The following is a 15,354-nucleotide window of genomic DNA, read 5'->3' as shown; positions in this document are numbered from 1 at the left end:
GGCAAACTGAGGCTGAATCGCTCTTCAAAAACCCTTGAAAAAACACAACAATCACTTTACAGGACATTTTTTAAATGTCAATTGCAGAAGATGCTAAATAATGCCTGATTTTTAGAGCCATTGTAAACTAGATTGGTCCTCAAAGTGTAGGAAGCCCTATGCCAAGGTCAAACAAGGTATACACATAAATATGCATGAAACATGTCTGGTTCACTGAAAAATATAGAATAAGTGACAAAAATGAGCACAAAATATTAAAGTTCCTCTTTGACCCATGTCTAACCTCTCCTCAAAGTTTCATAGAAATTGGTGTATTTCTGCAAACAAACAACTACATTTTGTTCAAAATGGCATGATAATTTAAGAGGAGCACCTTAACCTACCTGGTGGGGGGGAAAGAAATCTCACCAGTGAGTGCGTCAAGAGGCTCCTGTTGTAGTCCATGCCGTCTTTCTTGACTGGAGAGGGTGTAGAAGGAGTATATTAACACCTTTTGGGTCCAGGTCCATAGCAGACTGGCTGAAGCCACCAGACACTTGGTTTCTTCTGGATTTCATCAAGCCTGAGTTTCTTCTGCTGAGGGTTAGTGCAGCGTGACTGATGTGAAATCGTTTTTGCCATTTTATCCCACCAACCACCAAAATTGGTGTCTTCTTGCTCACTCAGACTCTAGCCAGGTGCATCATTATGTGGGATGACATCCTCCCTAATACAGAGTGGGTCAAAAGTAATGTACCGAAGGTGAGAAAAGAGACAAATACATCCAAACTAATAATTAGCTTGTTTTGTCTCTTTTTCTAATGTATTTTTGTTGTTATTCAGATCATAAGGGAGACTTTGGACTCTTCACAAGACATCAACATGGAGACGAGAACGTGAGTTTGTAATGATAACTGCCACATTTCACAATAGAAGTCAATATTCAGTCATTTTCTACCGCTTATCCTCACAAGGGTTGTGGGGGGTGCTGGAGCCTATACCAGCTGTCTTCGGGCAAGAGGCGGGGTAAACCCTGAGCTGGTGGCCAGCCAATCACAGGGCACATATAGACAAACAACCATTCACACTCACATTCTTACCTATGGAAAATTTGGAGTCGTCAATTAACCCCCCAATTAGTCCCCGGAGAAAACCCACACATACACAGGGAGAACATGCAAACTCTACACAAAGATGGTCGAGGGTGGAATTGAACTAGGGTCTCTATCATGAAGTAATGGAGCACTGAAGCAGCTACGGGCTGTGGGGAAAAGGGAAGGGGTATAACCACACAGAAATACAGCACCATAGAAGTTAAGTCTCTAGCAGAGTTTTCTGTGATGTTATGTTGTTACCCTCCTTTAGCCAAGCACAGGACTACATCACAGCGGGAGCTTGCATGGCGCTGGGATTGCGCTTCGCCGGCTCCGCCAACTCCGACGCCTTCGACTGCCTCCACGAGTTTGCTAAGACCTTCATGAAGGCCATGTCCCTTTCCGGTGCAGCTGCTGTGGTAACAATTTACACATTCACACCATCAAAACATCTTTTTACTCAACCTGACACTGGTGCCGGGGTCCTGCAGCAGCCGAGTTACTACGACCTGCAGACTGCCCTGTCCATGATCCTGCTGTCCATGTCCATGGTGATGTCCGGCACTGGGAACCTGGAGGTGCTCCAGCTTTGTCGTTCACTGCACTACCGAACAGGCGGCGAGATGAACTATGGCTTCCACATGGCTCATCACATGGCGCTTGGCATGCTCTTCCTAGGAGGAGGAAGGTGAGAAGACAGTACATGCGCACGTATCACCACATTTATTTTTGATTCCATAGAATGTACTAAAAAAAAAACCTCACAGATGGCTCTTTGGTAATGGCAATGGTTTAGTTTATTTCCAACCAGTTATTATATATTATTATAGAAGTACATTGCATGTTTACATTTCATGGTTGCACGGTTCAACATGTCCGAGAGCAGAGCATAAATGATGAATTCAGAGTAATAATAACAGACACATAGTTCTCAATGCTACTAATATAATAACTTCATAGGTGAGTTGTGACTTAACGCAATACACACTTTTTGTTTTTCATCGTTTTGAAGCAACAATACATACGCAAACACACCACACAGCCAACATCTGACTGACCCTTTTGGATTGAATTTTGACTCCATTATCTTACGGTTGAGTTTGAATGTCACCTGCCATAGTTAGTGACTGTGGGTCCGCAGGGATTAAAGGGTAAAGGTCAAAAGTCAATACCTGCTGGGCATTGTTGCATTTTGACACTTTCTGCTCCCTTCATTCAGTCTGCTTTCACTGAATGCCGTGCTCACATTTGTTTTATCAACGTTATCGCCTTGTCTTGTCACGCACTGTTTGTTTTTGTACTCCTGTTTTCCCTCTAACTTGCCCACACCCCCTCAGATTTCTAATTGTTTGTTTCACAGTTTAATTTGGGCTATGTTCCCATTTTGTATTGTCTTTAACTAAATCTGTGTGAGGCGCTGATGATTCCATAAACGACATCTGTTCAACATCAACATGAGCTCTTTTGTGACCCAACCCTTGTCTTTCATTTTTATTGGTAATGGCTCTTTAGGTAAAAGCGCACACTTGAACACCAGCAGCTATTATGGTTGAGAGGCGCTTGATTGTGGCTCATGATGACGCAACGCCATGTCTGCTTTTATTATCAAAACAGGACAAGAGAACAACTGCTTTCATTCAAAATCTGTCCATATGTGACTGATGTGTATTTCTGCTTTTTTTGCCGGCACATTTGTTGGTGCTTGTGGCCTGCTGTTAGTACTGATTTACTGATGTTGGTTTCTTTTATCAGGTACAGCTTAAGCACATCCAACTCGGCCATTGCTGCTCTCCTGTGTGCCCTTTACCCACAATTCCCCTCGCACAGCACTGACAACCGGTGAGAGACACACACACACAGTAACAGTAATAATTTAAACAAACAATTGGAGACTGCATGCCGCTGCAAGGCCAAAAGTGCTAGTCACATATTTGGACACTCTTACTGATGCTATATAATAGTGCTACATAGTAGATAGAATAAATACAGTATTGTGTTGGAATAAACATACCCTTCTGATACGGCCCTTTTGAAGAATACCTTATAATCATGAAGATAATTCAGGGTGATACAGCATGTAGTCAGAAGTTTTTTTTTTATTATTATTCGCACAGGAGACATGACTGTTTTTATTGCTCTGTGAAACTGTGTGTTGACGTTGTTGCAGCTACCATCTGCAGGCCCTGAGGCACCTCACTGTGCTGGCCGCCGAGCCCCGCCTACTGGTCCCTGTGGACGTGGACACCCTCAAGCCCTGCTACGCCCTCTTGGAGGTCACCTACAAGGTTAGGCAGTGTGACACAGTTGAATGCATGCAAATTTCCCTTCATATGATGACAGTCTCGATTGTGATGTTGATGGGACGAGTTTGCACGCGTCGAAAAATATAGTTTTAGTCTCTTGAACGCAAATTCTGTTGAAACATGTGACTTGCTTCCTCTTTGTGGTTGTGTAAATATGGCCACGGGAGACACTTCCCCCAAGGTGAGCAAGTAATGTGCAATGTGCTGGTTTCACTTCATCCACCCAACTGACACATGACACAGTGCCAGATAAAACAGTCAGTGCAAACCAGTTCCAGCTAAGCGGGAGAAAATGAATGAATGAGTGATTACATGAATGAATGAATATTGTTAAAAAATAAGTACAATTTCCTTGACTATTTATTTTGAGACTAGTCATTTTATCAGATGAAATACAAATAATACACTAGTGTGAACCACTCTTTTATATGTGCAAGCCAGAAAAACACCATCAAATGTCACACTTAAAAAAAAAAATAAAATAGTTTCAGGGAACTGAATGCCATATAATGTGACTGATCGGAGCACAATGACAGCAGCTTGTCGCTATGGTGACTCTTTGTTTGTCCACTTGTGTTGTACGGCGTGGTCACCACTGGTGTTACTCAAAGACACTTAAAGGGTAGTTTTAACAAAGCAATTATCCATAACTGTTTAAACAAAACAATAGTTCATAATTGTTAAATTAGAACATAGGATTTCGGGTTGTTTGGCTTTGGTTTGGTAATCACTCGTGCCCTACAATGCATTTTGACATATCACACACATACCACAATTAACATGCCAATAGTGTGAGGTACATTACCTTGTATTACCTTGTTGATTTATAACAGGACGTAAATTGTCACAGCAATTTACTTTAAATGTGATTAATCTGCTCCCCTTGACAAAGTCCTGTTTTGTCGAATTGTGAGTCTCTGTACGTCAGAGTTACACAAGCCTGATTGTTTTTCGCCCTCCAAAATGAAACATTGATGTTGCTCTTATCACAGAACACCGGGTGGTACGGTGAGACGACAGTAGAGCTAATGGCTCCCACCATGCTGCCAGAGCTGCACCTTCTCAGACGGGTAAAAAAAAAAACCCACCACAACCTGAGAATACATGTATAATGTAACAGTGTGGATAAATCAAGCGCACACAGATGTTTGGTTGTGACCCTCCTGCAGGTCCGAGTGAAGGGTCCTCGCTACTGGGAGCTTTCTATAGACCTGAACAAAGAGGTGCAGCATCTCAAGTGAGCAGCGTGGAGACAGAAATCAGACGGCTAAGAGAAAGAATGTACAATTCTGACATGTTGATTTAAGCTTGAAATGTCTCCCACAATGCAACAGGTCAGTCCTCTCCAGGGATGGAGTGTTGTATGTGAAACTCAGAGCCGGACAGTTATCCTACAAGGACGACCCTCAGGGCTGGAAGAGCCTGCTGGCATCTGCCGTCAACCAACGCAAATCTGGAGTGAGAGCCTTTAAGGTAACTGTTATCTTCATATGTAGTATATATGTAGTATATATATATGTAGTATTATCTACTATAAAGGAAAGTGTTCAATGTTGTGGTGTTGTAATCTCGCCCTACTTCCCCGCTTGTGTCATTCATTGTTCGGTGTGTGTCTTTGTGCAGGTCGAGGACATCTCCACCTTCACCTCCAATCCCACCCTGCTCTCCTTTGCAGAGTTCTTCTGCAAGACGTCAGATGGAATGAAGCATGTGAGCCGAACACAAACACTGTCAACCAGGCACTGAGGCAGGGGGCGATGACGACACTCACGTCTGCCTCCTGTTGGTGCTAAATTGCACTGCTTAAGATACAGTATGTAATAAAATAATGCTAAACAGGAAAGACCTTAAAATCAGCCTGCGATGATGGTTGATTCCCATGTCATGTGTATAGAATCTCCTAAGTGCGGCACAGGGCCATTTGCGGCTCATAGCTTGTCTTTTTAATGGAAAACAACAGCAAATATAGAAAAAAAGGGAAGCCGAGAAAAAGTTGAAATGTTGATATGGTAATAATACCAAAAAATATATACAGTGCATTGATATATACTTCTTAGAATATCTATGTTACCTTAGCTTCTTGTAATCTACATGCAATTTGACTCTTTAATACGCTGAGATGCCGCCTGTTTTCTATACAACCTATTAGCATATAGAACATCCAAACGTATATGAAAATATAAATTATAAATATATTATCATGTCAATTGGCTTAGTGTGTCCGTGTTGCAAATTTTATATAATGTTATGCCGTTTAATTGAATTCATATAATAACAATTGTTTGTTACAGCTGATTCCTCTTGGCGTGTCACGTTTTTTTTCTCCGTGTCGGAGTTGCAGCGTGGCGTGAAATGTACCCATCTCTGCATTTTAAGACTGTGAAATCCTGTCTGCCTCCGAGATATTTGTCTTAAATACATTTAAATCCACATATTTCCTGCCCCGCCTTTGCACAGCAGAGGAAATGTGTTGTTACAGCCCTCCAACATGCATAAAAAAAGATAATACATTATCCTAAAATTGCATGTTGTGCTGGAAGGCACTGAAGTAATTCATACTATCTTTATTTCACTTGTAAAGTCATTGACAATTCTTAAGCTAAATAAAACATGCTGGTTGTACTACTCCAGCAGCTCCAATTTGTTAACAAATATGGTTTCCATACTTTCCATTTGCAGCGAGAGGAGACGGTGGCGTTGTTTTCAGCCATGCTGTACGAATGTGTAACACATGAATGTCCAGAGATGCTGCCAACGTACATCGCTGTTGAGCAGGTGACACACACATACACACACATGAGCACTGGGTGGGCCACCAGAACATGAATGGCTGTCAGAAACGTGGTATCCGTCCTCTAGGTGGTGGGCGCTCTGTGTCGGGGGGAGCTGCAGCACAGCTTTTCTCTGTGGCAGATGCGGCTGGTGCTGGACCTTTGGGATGGCATGGTGCTGAGGCGGCCTGCCGCCAGCCGTGTCGGCCTGCTCTCCTCAGAGTTTTTACCGGTCATGAAGAACAAGATGGAAGTGGTGCTGGACGGTTGGCTTAAAGGTAAAAAAACTCCTGTGGGTTTACAAGCTAGTTCATTGGTGACGGTGTTCCAGATGTCTCATGTAGCTAGGTCACAGGATTTTTTTTTTTTAACTTCAAAAGCGTTTGGTCACTCTTAGAGGTCATAAACACCCCCTCGGGACACACATCACTGTTTGAACATCATTAAAAACCCACTGTTTGCTTAATAAGGGTCCTTTAACTACTATGGCCTGTTAGGGTCAGGAAGGAAGTAGGCGTCTTGACTGTTTGTTGTTTGCTCCTCCAGACAACAGCTCAGCCTGGAGGTCCTACATGAGGGGCGAGACCCTCTCTGAGGACACGCGGTGCCCCATGTTGGCCTCCATCCTGGTATACCGCTCCCTCCCTCTCAGGAACACACATCTCCAAGGTAAGAGATGATGAACTTCAGTGTCGCCTTCCACTCCTCATTTGCGTCTTAAAATATGGGACATTTCTCTGTAAAATAAGGGGAAGTAAGTGAATACCACCATCAATTTCAGGGTTTTCTGTCAGTGATATCTTCATGTTTCATTAAATGTACTGCAAAAAAGGTCAGTAAGGATAATTCATAATGCCGCCTACAGAGAACATACTAAGTCCTTATTTCTAAAATCACAAATAATTAGTTACATAGTTTTTCCCTTCTGCAGAATGTGTGTTACATCAATGTTTACAGAATGTTGCAGACCGGAAGTTATGCTGCTCCGGCTATTGTCAGTGCCGGAATTTTTTTTTTCATGGAAGTTAAAACATACTGGAATGGGGTGTCTTGACCGGTTAAATCCTCTCTCTTTTCTAGGGTGCACTTCATTTGGCGACTTGTTGTTCAGGAGCAGCAAATTGGGAATCCCAATCAGAGACTTACTAAGGCTCGCCCCCGTCCTCCTGGAGGCTGGAAGTGGATTTCAGACGCCGCCAGTACACTGAGCCTCTGTGAACACACGTTCGGGAATGAGGCCTGTATTATACTGTTTCTAGTTTTTTTTATATATAGTATGTTATGATATTGTAAATGTTATGCGGTAATGTTGATGGCCAGTTTCTCCATTTGGCAAAATAATCATCAGGTGTGTCCAAAGTGGCCTGCAGCTTGCATTTTAATGGGCGCATATTCGACAGACAAAATTAAACTCGGAAGATTAAGATTAGCGTTATTTCCCGGCTATAGAATGCATTTGCTTGAGTCTCTCCAACCCGTTACTGATAGTAGGTGGTTCGCGGTCTGAGTCGTCCAAACAGAATCTGTTCTACGCTTGATCACACTGCACTAAAAGCATCATGGTAAATGTAGTTTTTAGGTATAAATTAACTGCAAACCCTTCAAAGCATGAGAAAAAAGTCATGGCTTATACACTGTAAATTACGGTACACATTAAACAAACAAAAAGGAGGAATTTCAAGGAATATTTTTTTCTGGATGTGCAACCTTCAATAGGAACACGTTTGGACCCCCGATCTACGTAGACGTAGCAGCTGTTGCTTCAAATGTATAAAGCGGAGAATAAAGAATCTGCATGTTTCACCATGAAGTGTACTTTATTCTCATATTTTCTGGTCAGTGTCACGGATAGGATGATAAATGCTTAGCTGTTTATTTTCCCAGAGATGTTTTGTTGCCATGACAGTCATTCAAAGTGACTCAGGCATCAAAACGGGCTGTGGTTTCATTCCGGGTGCTTCCCCACATGACGAGACTCGTAGTCTTTACCCGTCCTCAAATTAGTGACTCCAGTCACTTTGACGGAAAAGGCCTGCCTTTCTACTTCTTTTATTGCAAAACATTTGCGTGTTTATTGTGTAATGCTGCCGGAACCAGTGGTTGCATTCGAAACACCCTTCAGGGTTTACATACGTGGGAAAAAAAATCAGGTTTTGAGGGCCTACACAAAGTTTGCACATTACATATTGAATAACCTTATGTCAATAGTCATTTCTATTGATTTGTTGAACTACCTCGAGGCTGCACATATGTTGTGTTAGAGTTGGTAGAATGAGATAAAGTAGTATTGCAGAGATATTCTGTACTTGCACCGAGCTTTCTGTCACTTCTGTACAGGCAGGGTGCTTGAAGGACTCTCTGTGCAGGGGTGGGGATGAGGACAGTGTAGCAGACGGGTTGCTCGGCAACCTTATCACTTTTGCTGCTTGATCGCTAGCATCCAACCATGCACCCTTTTGTGACACAAGCTCAAACCAGTTAAATACCTACACATACTTACCCATTGAAGAAAGGGTACACACCCCTGCGTTGGTGTAGCTCAAGCATAGCATTTTAGCTTAGACCATAGAACCTAGTTTCATCACTACCCGTTGTTGTGTGCAGGAATCCAGCTTTCCACAGAATGCGGTCTGCCTTATCTCTTCTTGGGAAAAACCAACCAGGTCGTTTCAGTTATGTAATATAAGTGTTAAAAATTACTTTATACTGTACTACCGGTTACTGTCTTTTAAAAGTAATTAGGTATATCACGATATGACTCTTGTAATGTGTTATATTCTGCGCTACTTTTACCAACTGCAAAGGTAGGACCAGTGCTTAACTTGAAAACGATGATGGCCAACACAAATTTGAAATAATAATATTGAATATTAACAAATAATTTATATATTATATATAAATGTAATTTATATATTTATGTATAATAATATTCAATAATAATATTGAAATGGACTGAAAAATGGAAAAAAACTAACATTAAATTCAAATAAAATTCAAAAGTATAAAAATATTTGTACAATTAAAAAAAAGAAATAAATAAATTTGCTGGAAAAAAATAAAACAATAAAATATTAGAAACAAATGAAAATAGTTAAATAAAAAATTGAATTAAATTAAATCAATTAAAAAAATAACATTTCACTTTTGGCCCTCTTCCAATCATTGATGCTACATTATGTTTGACATTGTAGGCTGGACGAATGGGCATAAACAATGACAAAAAAGTCAGAAATTTATGTTAAAAAAAAGAAAAAGACACTGGATTCAAACAGTGGAGCAATGCATGCCAAGGTAGTAAATTACATACAAGCTTGTTGTCTGGACCGGGCATAATATTACAAAGTTTTATGTGTAATTGTGCCACTTTTGTAACAATACTAACAAAAGCCTTATTTGCTACGATGGAGGTTTGTACACAAAGATGAGAAAGACCATGTTTGTTGCATCCCACAAACCTTTTATGTGTCAGTAGACCTTTCTTTAGTCGGAAGATTAAACATTGAAAAGAAACAAACCATAACTTTGAAGTGTCGTCTTGAAAGGGGTGTACACTCCACCACTGGTGACACTTCAAAGCCCCAGAGGAGCGTTTGGAACTTCCTTTACCGAATACGGCGGCGGCACATGCTAGTTTTTAGAAGCCAGAGTTGCCGGCAGCTGTGAGAACATTCCTCTGCAAATGAGAAACATGCAAACAAACATGCAGGCGGCCCACACCCTCCTCTCACAGAGCAACAAGTCAGACTCTAGTAATACTGTTCCATGCCATGTAGCATTCGCTATCTCGGGGACAAGTTAGTGAGACCTTCAGCGGCTTGCTGAGCGTTGAGCTAACTGATAGTGTGTGACGAGTGTGGTTTCCTGGAAGCACAAGTTGTTTTATCTGTTCTTGATGGGAAGTGGGGGGGGGCTAGCCTACATTTCTGTTTTTTAAAATTATCCCCATTTGTAAAAGATCGGTTTTACACCCGCCAGGAGTGTGAACACACCTCAAACGTTAATGATCAAAGTATTTAAAGCATTAGTGTCCATTGTCAATGTGCATCAATAAATGCTAAGTTACATTTTACCTTTGTGTTGGAGGCAACACAGCAAATTAGTGTTCTAACTAATAGGGGTGTAAGGGTACAGCTGCTTCCCGTGCTGACTCGGTACTACGGTCATGGAACCCGAAAAGATACACTACATCATAATTTACAAGGTTTCATTGTAGTAAAGTGAAACAATGCAGATACTGTGAGTACAACACTAAGATTGTATTGGTTTTGGTTTACACATTTTACCTGGATAGTGAAGTGTTACCAAACAACGGAAGTGTCTCCAACCTCTGACCTCTTGTGTTTGTTGCTGGTCATGACTCCTGCTAGTGAAAGTTTTTGGCAAGGTTCCACAACTCCATAACTGAATCTCCACTCCCGTGCAGGTACTGTGAGTACAACACTAAGAGTGTCTTGTTTTTGGTTTACACATTTTACCTGGATAGTGAAGTGTTACCAAACAACCGAAGTGTCTCCAACCTCTTGACCTCTTATGTCTGTTGCTGGTCATGACTCCTGCTAGTGAAAGTTTTTGGCATGGTTCCACAACTCCATAACTGAATCTCCACTCCAGTGGCGACTATTTCCTCACCTTTCATGACTGTTTGTATTTGATTCACGAGGAAATGCTTGATGCAAGAAACACTTCCCGTCTTTCACTTTTAATGCATATTGTTTGAGAATTTGTGATTATATGTCATTAATGAGCAAGTCATGTTCAATGCCGCTTATCCTCATTAGGGTGCTGGAGCCAATCCCAGCTGTCTTTGGGCGAGAGGCGCGGTATACCCTAGACTGGTCGCATTTCATTCCAATGCTAACCTTTTTGTGTGTTGCTGCCATTACGCTGTTCTCATTCGTCCACATCCTTTTAATAGCTTCCTTAGTGAAGCTGATGAGTGGTTACAACACACCCTTACAACACGCGGTTGCACACTTGCTTCGTTTTACATCACATGTTGCATAGATCTTTAAAAAAAAGTAAGAGTGCTTACACTTGGACTGATTGGAATCTAATTCTGCTTCCATGTTCTCCTTTTTTGGTTGTGTTTACCGGAAATTCCCTTCTGGAATAGTTCACATTCTTCCAATGCATTAAATATTTATCCAAGTGGTTGGAATGCTTAAGCATGGAACGCTGTGTCCTCCACCCTCATGAGGCAGCAGTAACAGCACGCAATCATTATCACGGTCATGGCATTCTTTCTTTCCTGATGATACTCAGTTCTTTGGGTGTGTTTTTGCTAACAACTTCACTGTCACTGCGATCACGCTGCTTCCAGTAAGACAACACGTTTTGTGTGTGTGTGTGTGTGTGTGTGTGTGTGTGTGTGTGTGTGTGTGTGTGTGTGTGTGTGTGTGTGTGTGTGTGTGTTGTCACAATAAGACAACGTGGGAGCGTCGTGTTGAACCTTTCTCACCACATAGGTGCATTGAACCTGCACTGAGCACACAAACGCCTGAGCCTGAGAAAGGCTAACAGGCTATCAGGTGACAGACAACAACACTGTGGGTTAACATTAGTTTTGTGTTGCTAAAATAAATTGCTAAAATAAATTTCATAACTGGTGGGCCACCCTTTGCAGCAACAATTGCAATCAAGCGTTTGCGATAACTTGCAATGAGTCTCTGGGGGAATTGTTGTCATTCATTTACATTGGAGGCTTTTCCAGCATGAAACTCATTTTAAGGTCATGCCACAACATTTCCATAAAATTCAGGTCAGGACTCCAAAGGACCAATCCAAAGTCTTCATTTTTTTTTGTTTTTGGTGTGTTTGGTTTCAGTTTGTTTCAGTCTGAGGTCACAAACAGATGGCCGGACCTTCCCCATCAGGATTTTTTTGCTACATTTATCATAGCAAGTGTTCCGGGTCCTGAAGCAGCAAAACAGGCCCAGACCATCACACTACCACCACCATATTTTAACGTTGGTTGGATGCTGTTGTGGTGTCTTTTATGACCTCTTGGATGGGTCATTTTGGTTGGCTGGCCACTCCTGGGAAGGTTCACTATTGTTCCATGTTTTCGCCATTTGTGGATAATGGCTCTCACTGCGGTTTGCTGGAGTCCTGAAGCTTTACAAATGGTTTTATAACCTTTTCCAGACTGATAGATCACAATTAATCTCAGTTATATTTAAACGGGGGGATGGACGGGATCACCCCCCCTTTTTGTTGTGGTTTTGTCTGTTTTTTATTACACAACTTATTTATCAGCAACATAAAAAGGTCTACACTGATGTTAGGATGAAATAGAAGTAGGCAAGAAGTCAGTCTTGATTCTGGTGTTTGCATGACGTGTTATCATCACCACGCCCATGCACAGGGAGCCTTAGTAATAAAAAGCTTCATATAAAAACTGTATTTTGTGTTCAGTTGTGTCATCATTGATTAATGTTGAAATTATTTTGATCGTAAACAATGACGTGTGACAAACATGCAAAACACACATATGAATATTTTATTGTTTATATAGTCTCGTATTACTTTTTCAAAATTTAATTTAATACTTCATGTGGGAGGATGTCATCATATCTGCACTTCCTCCTCTCACCTTAAAGTTGAGGTCACCACAACACACACACACACACACACACACACACACACACACAGAATTACATCAGCTTCCAGTCTGTTGCACACATTCTCAGGAATTCAAACAGGTATTACATGGCAATTTAGTAAAAATAGAGAAGTGTAAATCCACTTTTCTCAAAGCTTCATGTCGCTAAGAGTCCAATAAGAGCATGGTGGCATAACTTCTTTGACTTCCTCTGTGTGCACATGAAAATAAGATGAATGTTCCGGCTTGTGACTCAGGGCTGCTTTTAATAGCATCTGCATATGGAGAGGAAGTTAGATTAACACACATCGCGCCTTCTAATGCTATTTTCACTCTTTGTGTAGAAGACTCTTATATACTATAATTACTGTTGCATTACATTTAACTGACGCTCATAAGTACGCGGGAGAATACAGTAACTGCTTTAGCCAAAGAGTGTACCTCCATGGTTTACTACTGGAGCACTATTTCCCCACCTTCACCTCCCTAATGTGTTATATACACAGTTTAGCATATATTGTTATTGCTTTATTGTTTATATCATTCACATTCTTCCAATATATTTTTATTTATATATTGTTATATTATTATATAATAATTATTATATAATAGAATTATTATATTATAATTATTTATTTATATATTGTTATTCATCCATCCATTTTCTATGCCGCTTATCCTCACTAGGGTCGCGGGGATATGCTGGAGCCTATCCCAGCTGACTTTGGGCGAGAAGCAGGTTCATATAATTTATCTCTTTGTTTTTGTTTTTGTCTTTACACTTAATAAACTTACATCCTGAAGACCTAGATTACACAGAACCTGGAAGAAAAGCTCAAGGTGCACCTCAGGGTTTATTACCGGAGCCCTGTTTTTTCCCCCCAATGACTTTTACATACTGTATTACTGTATATATACATATATATTTGTATATAGTTCTCAGAAGACCTACATAAAATGCTAAATGTAAAAAAAAAAAGCGTTCCCTGACACTGATGGCTTCCTCAGGGTTTACAACTTGAGCGCCACTATTACCTTTTGCAGATTTTACAGTTGTGAGTATTCATCATTGTGTTTGATGCATATTTTTCTTACAATCTTTAATGGGTGTGGCCTTTGTCTGAGGGCAGGGCCTCTTCGAGAAGCATTTCTCAACCTCGAAATTGCAAGAATGAAGAACTGAGTGTTGAGGAAGTGGCGCGCCAGTGGACTTGACGGTTTAGCGCAATGTATCCTGGTATATCGAGGAAAAATATTGTTTTGGCCACATGGTGTTTCATATACATGTTGGTAAATAAATGTGGCCATTGGCTGAAAAAGTCATGTGACTAACATCCAGCATTCTGTCCTTCCATTATGTATTTCATATTGAACACAGATCAGTGCAGAACTTAATTGTTTTTTCCCCCAATATATATATAGTCATTGGTTTATGACGCTATAAAAGGTATAAAATCTGCCTAGCAACACAAGTGGCATAGTGGATTGGTTGCTTCTGTTGCTCCTCAGGGAATAAAAAAACTGATAAAGTTTTAAAAGGAATACTTTTTGTAATTTGTAATTTAAAACTATAATGAATTAGAGCCCACCTATGAATAACATGATTGGCTGTTACATAACGGGGGCGGGGTCACATCTAGGTCTCCCTAAAACAAAAAAAAGTCCTCCAAGTTGCAGGTGCCGCCAATTTCATTCAAAATTATCCAGTCACGTGATTGCACCTTGAGCTAATTGGCCAATGAATGACGATACTTTCCATTCATGGGGGTGGAAGGGGGGGAGGGACTTGTGGGCGTGGGTGACCAGAAGTGGATTTTTCACGCTGAATGGTGCACTTCTGAGAGACGTTTGAAGACGCCACGCTTCTGCAGCCTGTGAGACTCTTAGCAACGAAAATCATCACAAAAACTTTTTTGACGCGGTTTCGGATGGACCGACGGGGTTCCCCAACCCCATTTTGGTTTAATCCGTCAGTGCAAAAGTTAACAGAAACTGACTCCGGTTGCATTTTCTAAAAAAGAAAGCAAAAGACCCTGCAAAGTTTGGGGCCCCAAAGCTACCGGGGATGTTTGGGTAAGTCCCGCACTTGACTCTTTTTTTCAAATGAATGAATTAAATGAATTCACCCACAACTGCAGCCTTCGAAATGAGGAAGCGGTGTCTAACTTTACATTCAGTTTTGCAACAAAATAATTATACACTCACAGACAACTATTAAATAATAGTATATGTGGTGTCACGCAGGTTAGAACACCCTCCCTCCTTTTTTACTTGTTTATTCGATAACTCACATTTCTGACCTGTGCTTAGCTACATAACGTGGCCCTGAATGCAACACCTATCAGCTGATCGCCTCCCACGTCACGGGCATGATATCCCCGCGTGCTTCCTGCTTGAATCCTTGTGATATTCTGAGAATGCTTTCTTTTTGTCCCCCCACTGTGAGAAATTAAAATATGGCTACACTTTATTAAAACTACACACTGCGGGAGTAGAAGAGGGAAAAACGCTTCAGGCCAGGAAGTTACTCGATCATGGTGCGTTTAAGTGTTGTAGGAATCTATTAAATATATATAAATACAACAACTAATCGCGTTTTTGTCTAA

General features: G+C 41.1%; 1 protein-coding gene and 1 long non-coding RNA gene across 3 annotated transcripts in view; both read left to right on the top strand.

Annotated features, from left to right (window-relative positions):
* The window catches only part of anapc1 (anaphase promoting complex subunit 1), a 32,870-nt gene extending 21,398 nt beyond the window's left edge, over nt 1-11,472 (top strand). The window contains exons 39-53 of one of the 2 annotated variants that reach the window (XM_058058936.1): nt 504-582; nt 667-741; nt 823-875; nt 1,345-1,492; nt 1,565-1,761; nt 2,826-2,912; nt 3,241-3,358; nt 4,369-4,446; nt 4,546-4,613; nt 4,711-4,849; nt 5,000-5,086; nt 6,056-6,151; nt 6,236-6,425; nt 6,694-6,816; nt 7,228-11,472. In XM_058058936.1, the coding sequence (XP_057914919.1) occupies nt 504-582; nt 667-741; nt 823-875; nt 1,345-1,492; nt 1,565-1,761; nt 2,826-2,912; nt 3,241-3,358; nt 4,369-4,446; nt 4,546-4,613; nt 4,711-4,849; nt 5,000-5,086; nt 6,056-6,151; nt 6,236-6,425; nt 6,694-6,816; nt 7,228-7,355 (1,666 nt within the window). In that variant the 3' untranslated portion in view covers nt 7,356-11,472. Of the gene's footprint in view, nt 1-503; nt 583-666; nt 742-822; nt 876-1,344; nt 1,762-2,825; nt 2,913-3,240; nt 3,359-4,368; nt 4,447-4,545; nt 4,614-4,710; nt 4,850-4,999; nt 5,087-6,055; nt 6,152-6,235; nt 6,426-6,693; nt 6,817-7,227 lie in introns of both variants that reach the window. The other variant, XM_058058935.1, reaches the window with a different exon arrangement.
* Nucleotides 11,473-14,539: 3,067 nt separating this feature from the next.
* Nucleotides 14,540-15,354, top strand: part of LOC131107756 (uncharacterized) — a 67,698-nt gene continuing 66,883 nt past the window's right edge. The window contains exon 1 of the long non-coding RNA XR_009120327.1: nt 14,540-14,821. This is a non-coding gene — a long non-coding RNA (uncharacterized LOC131107756). The remainder of the gene's footprint in view (nt 14,822-15,354) is intronic.

The sequence above is a fragment of the Doryrhamphus excisus genome, chromosome 20 (assembly GCF_030265055.1).
Source record: "Doryrhamphus excisus isolate RoL2022-K1 chromosome 20, RoL_Dexc_1.0, whole genome shotgun sequence".
NCBI classification, from domain to species: domain Eukaryota; kingdom Metazoa; phylum Chordata; class Actinopteri; order Syngnathiformes; family Syngnathidae; genus Doryrhamphus; species Doryrhamphus excisus.
The sequence above is the reverse complement of the archived record's forward strand: the minus strand, read 5'-3'. Positions and strand labels throughout refer to the sequence as shown.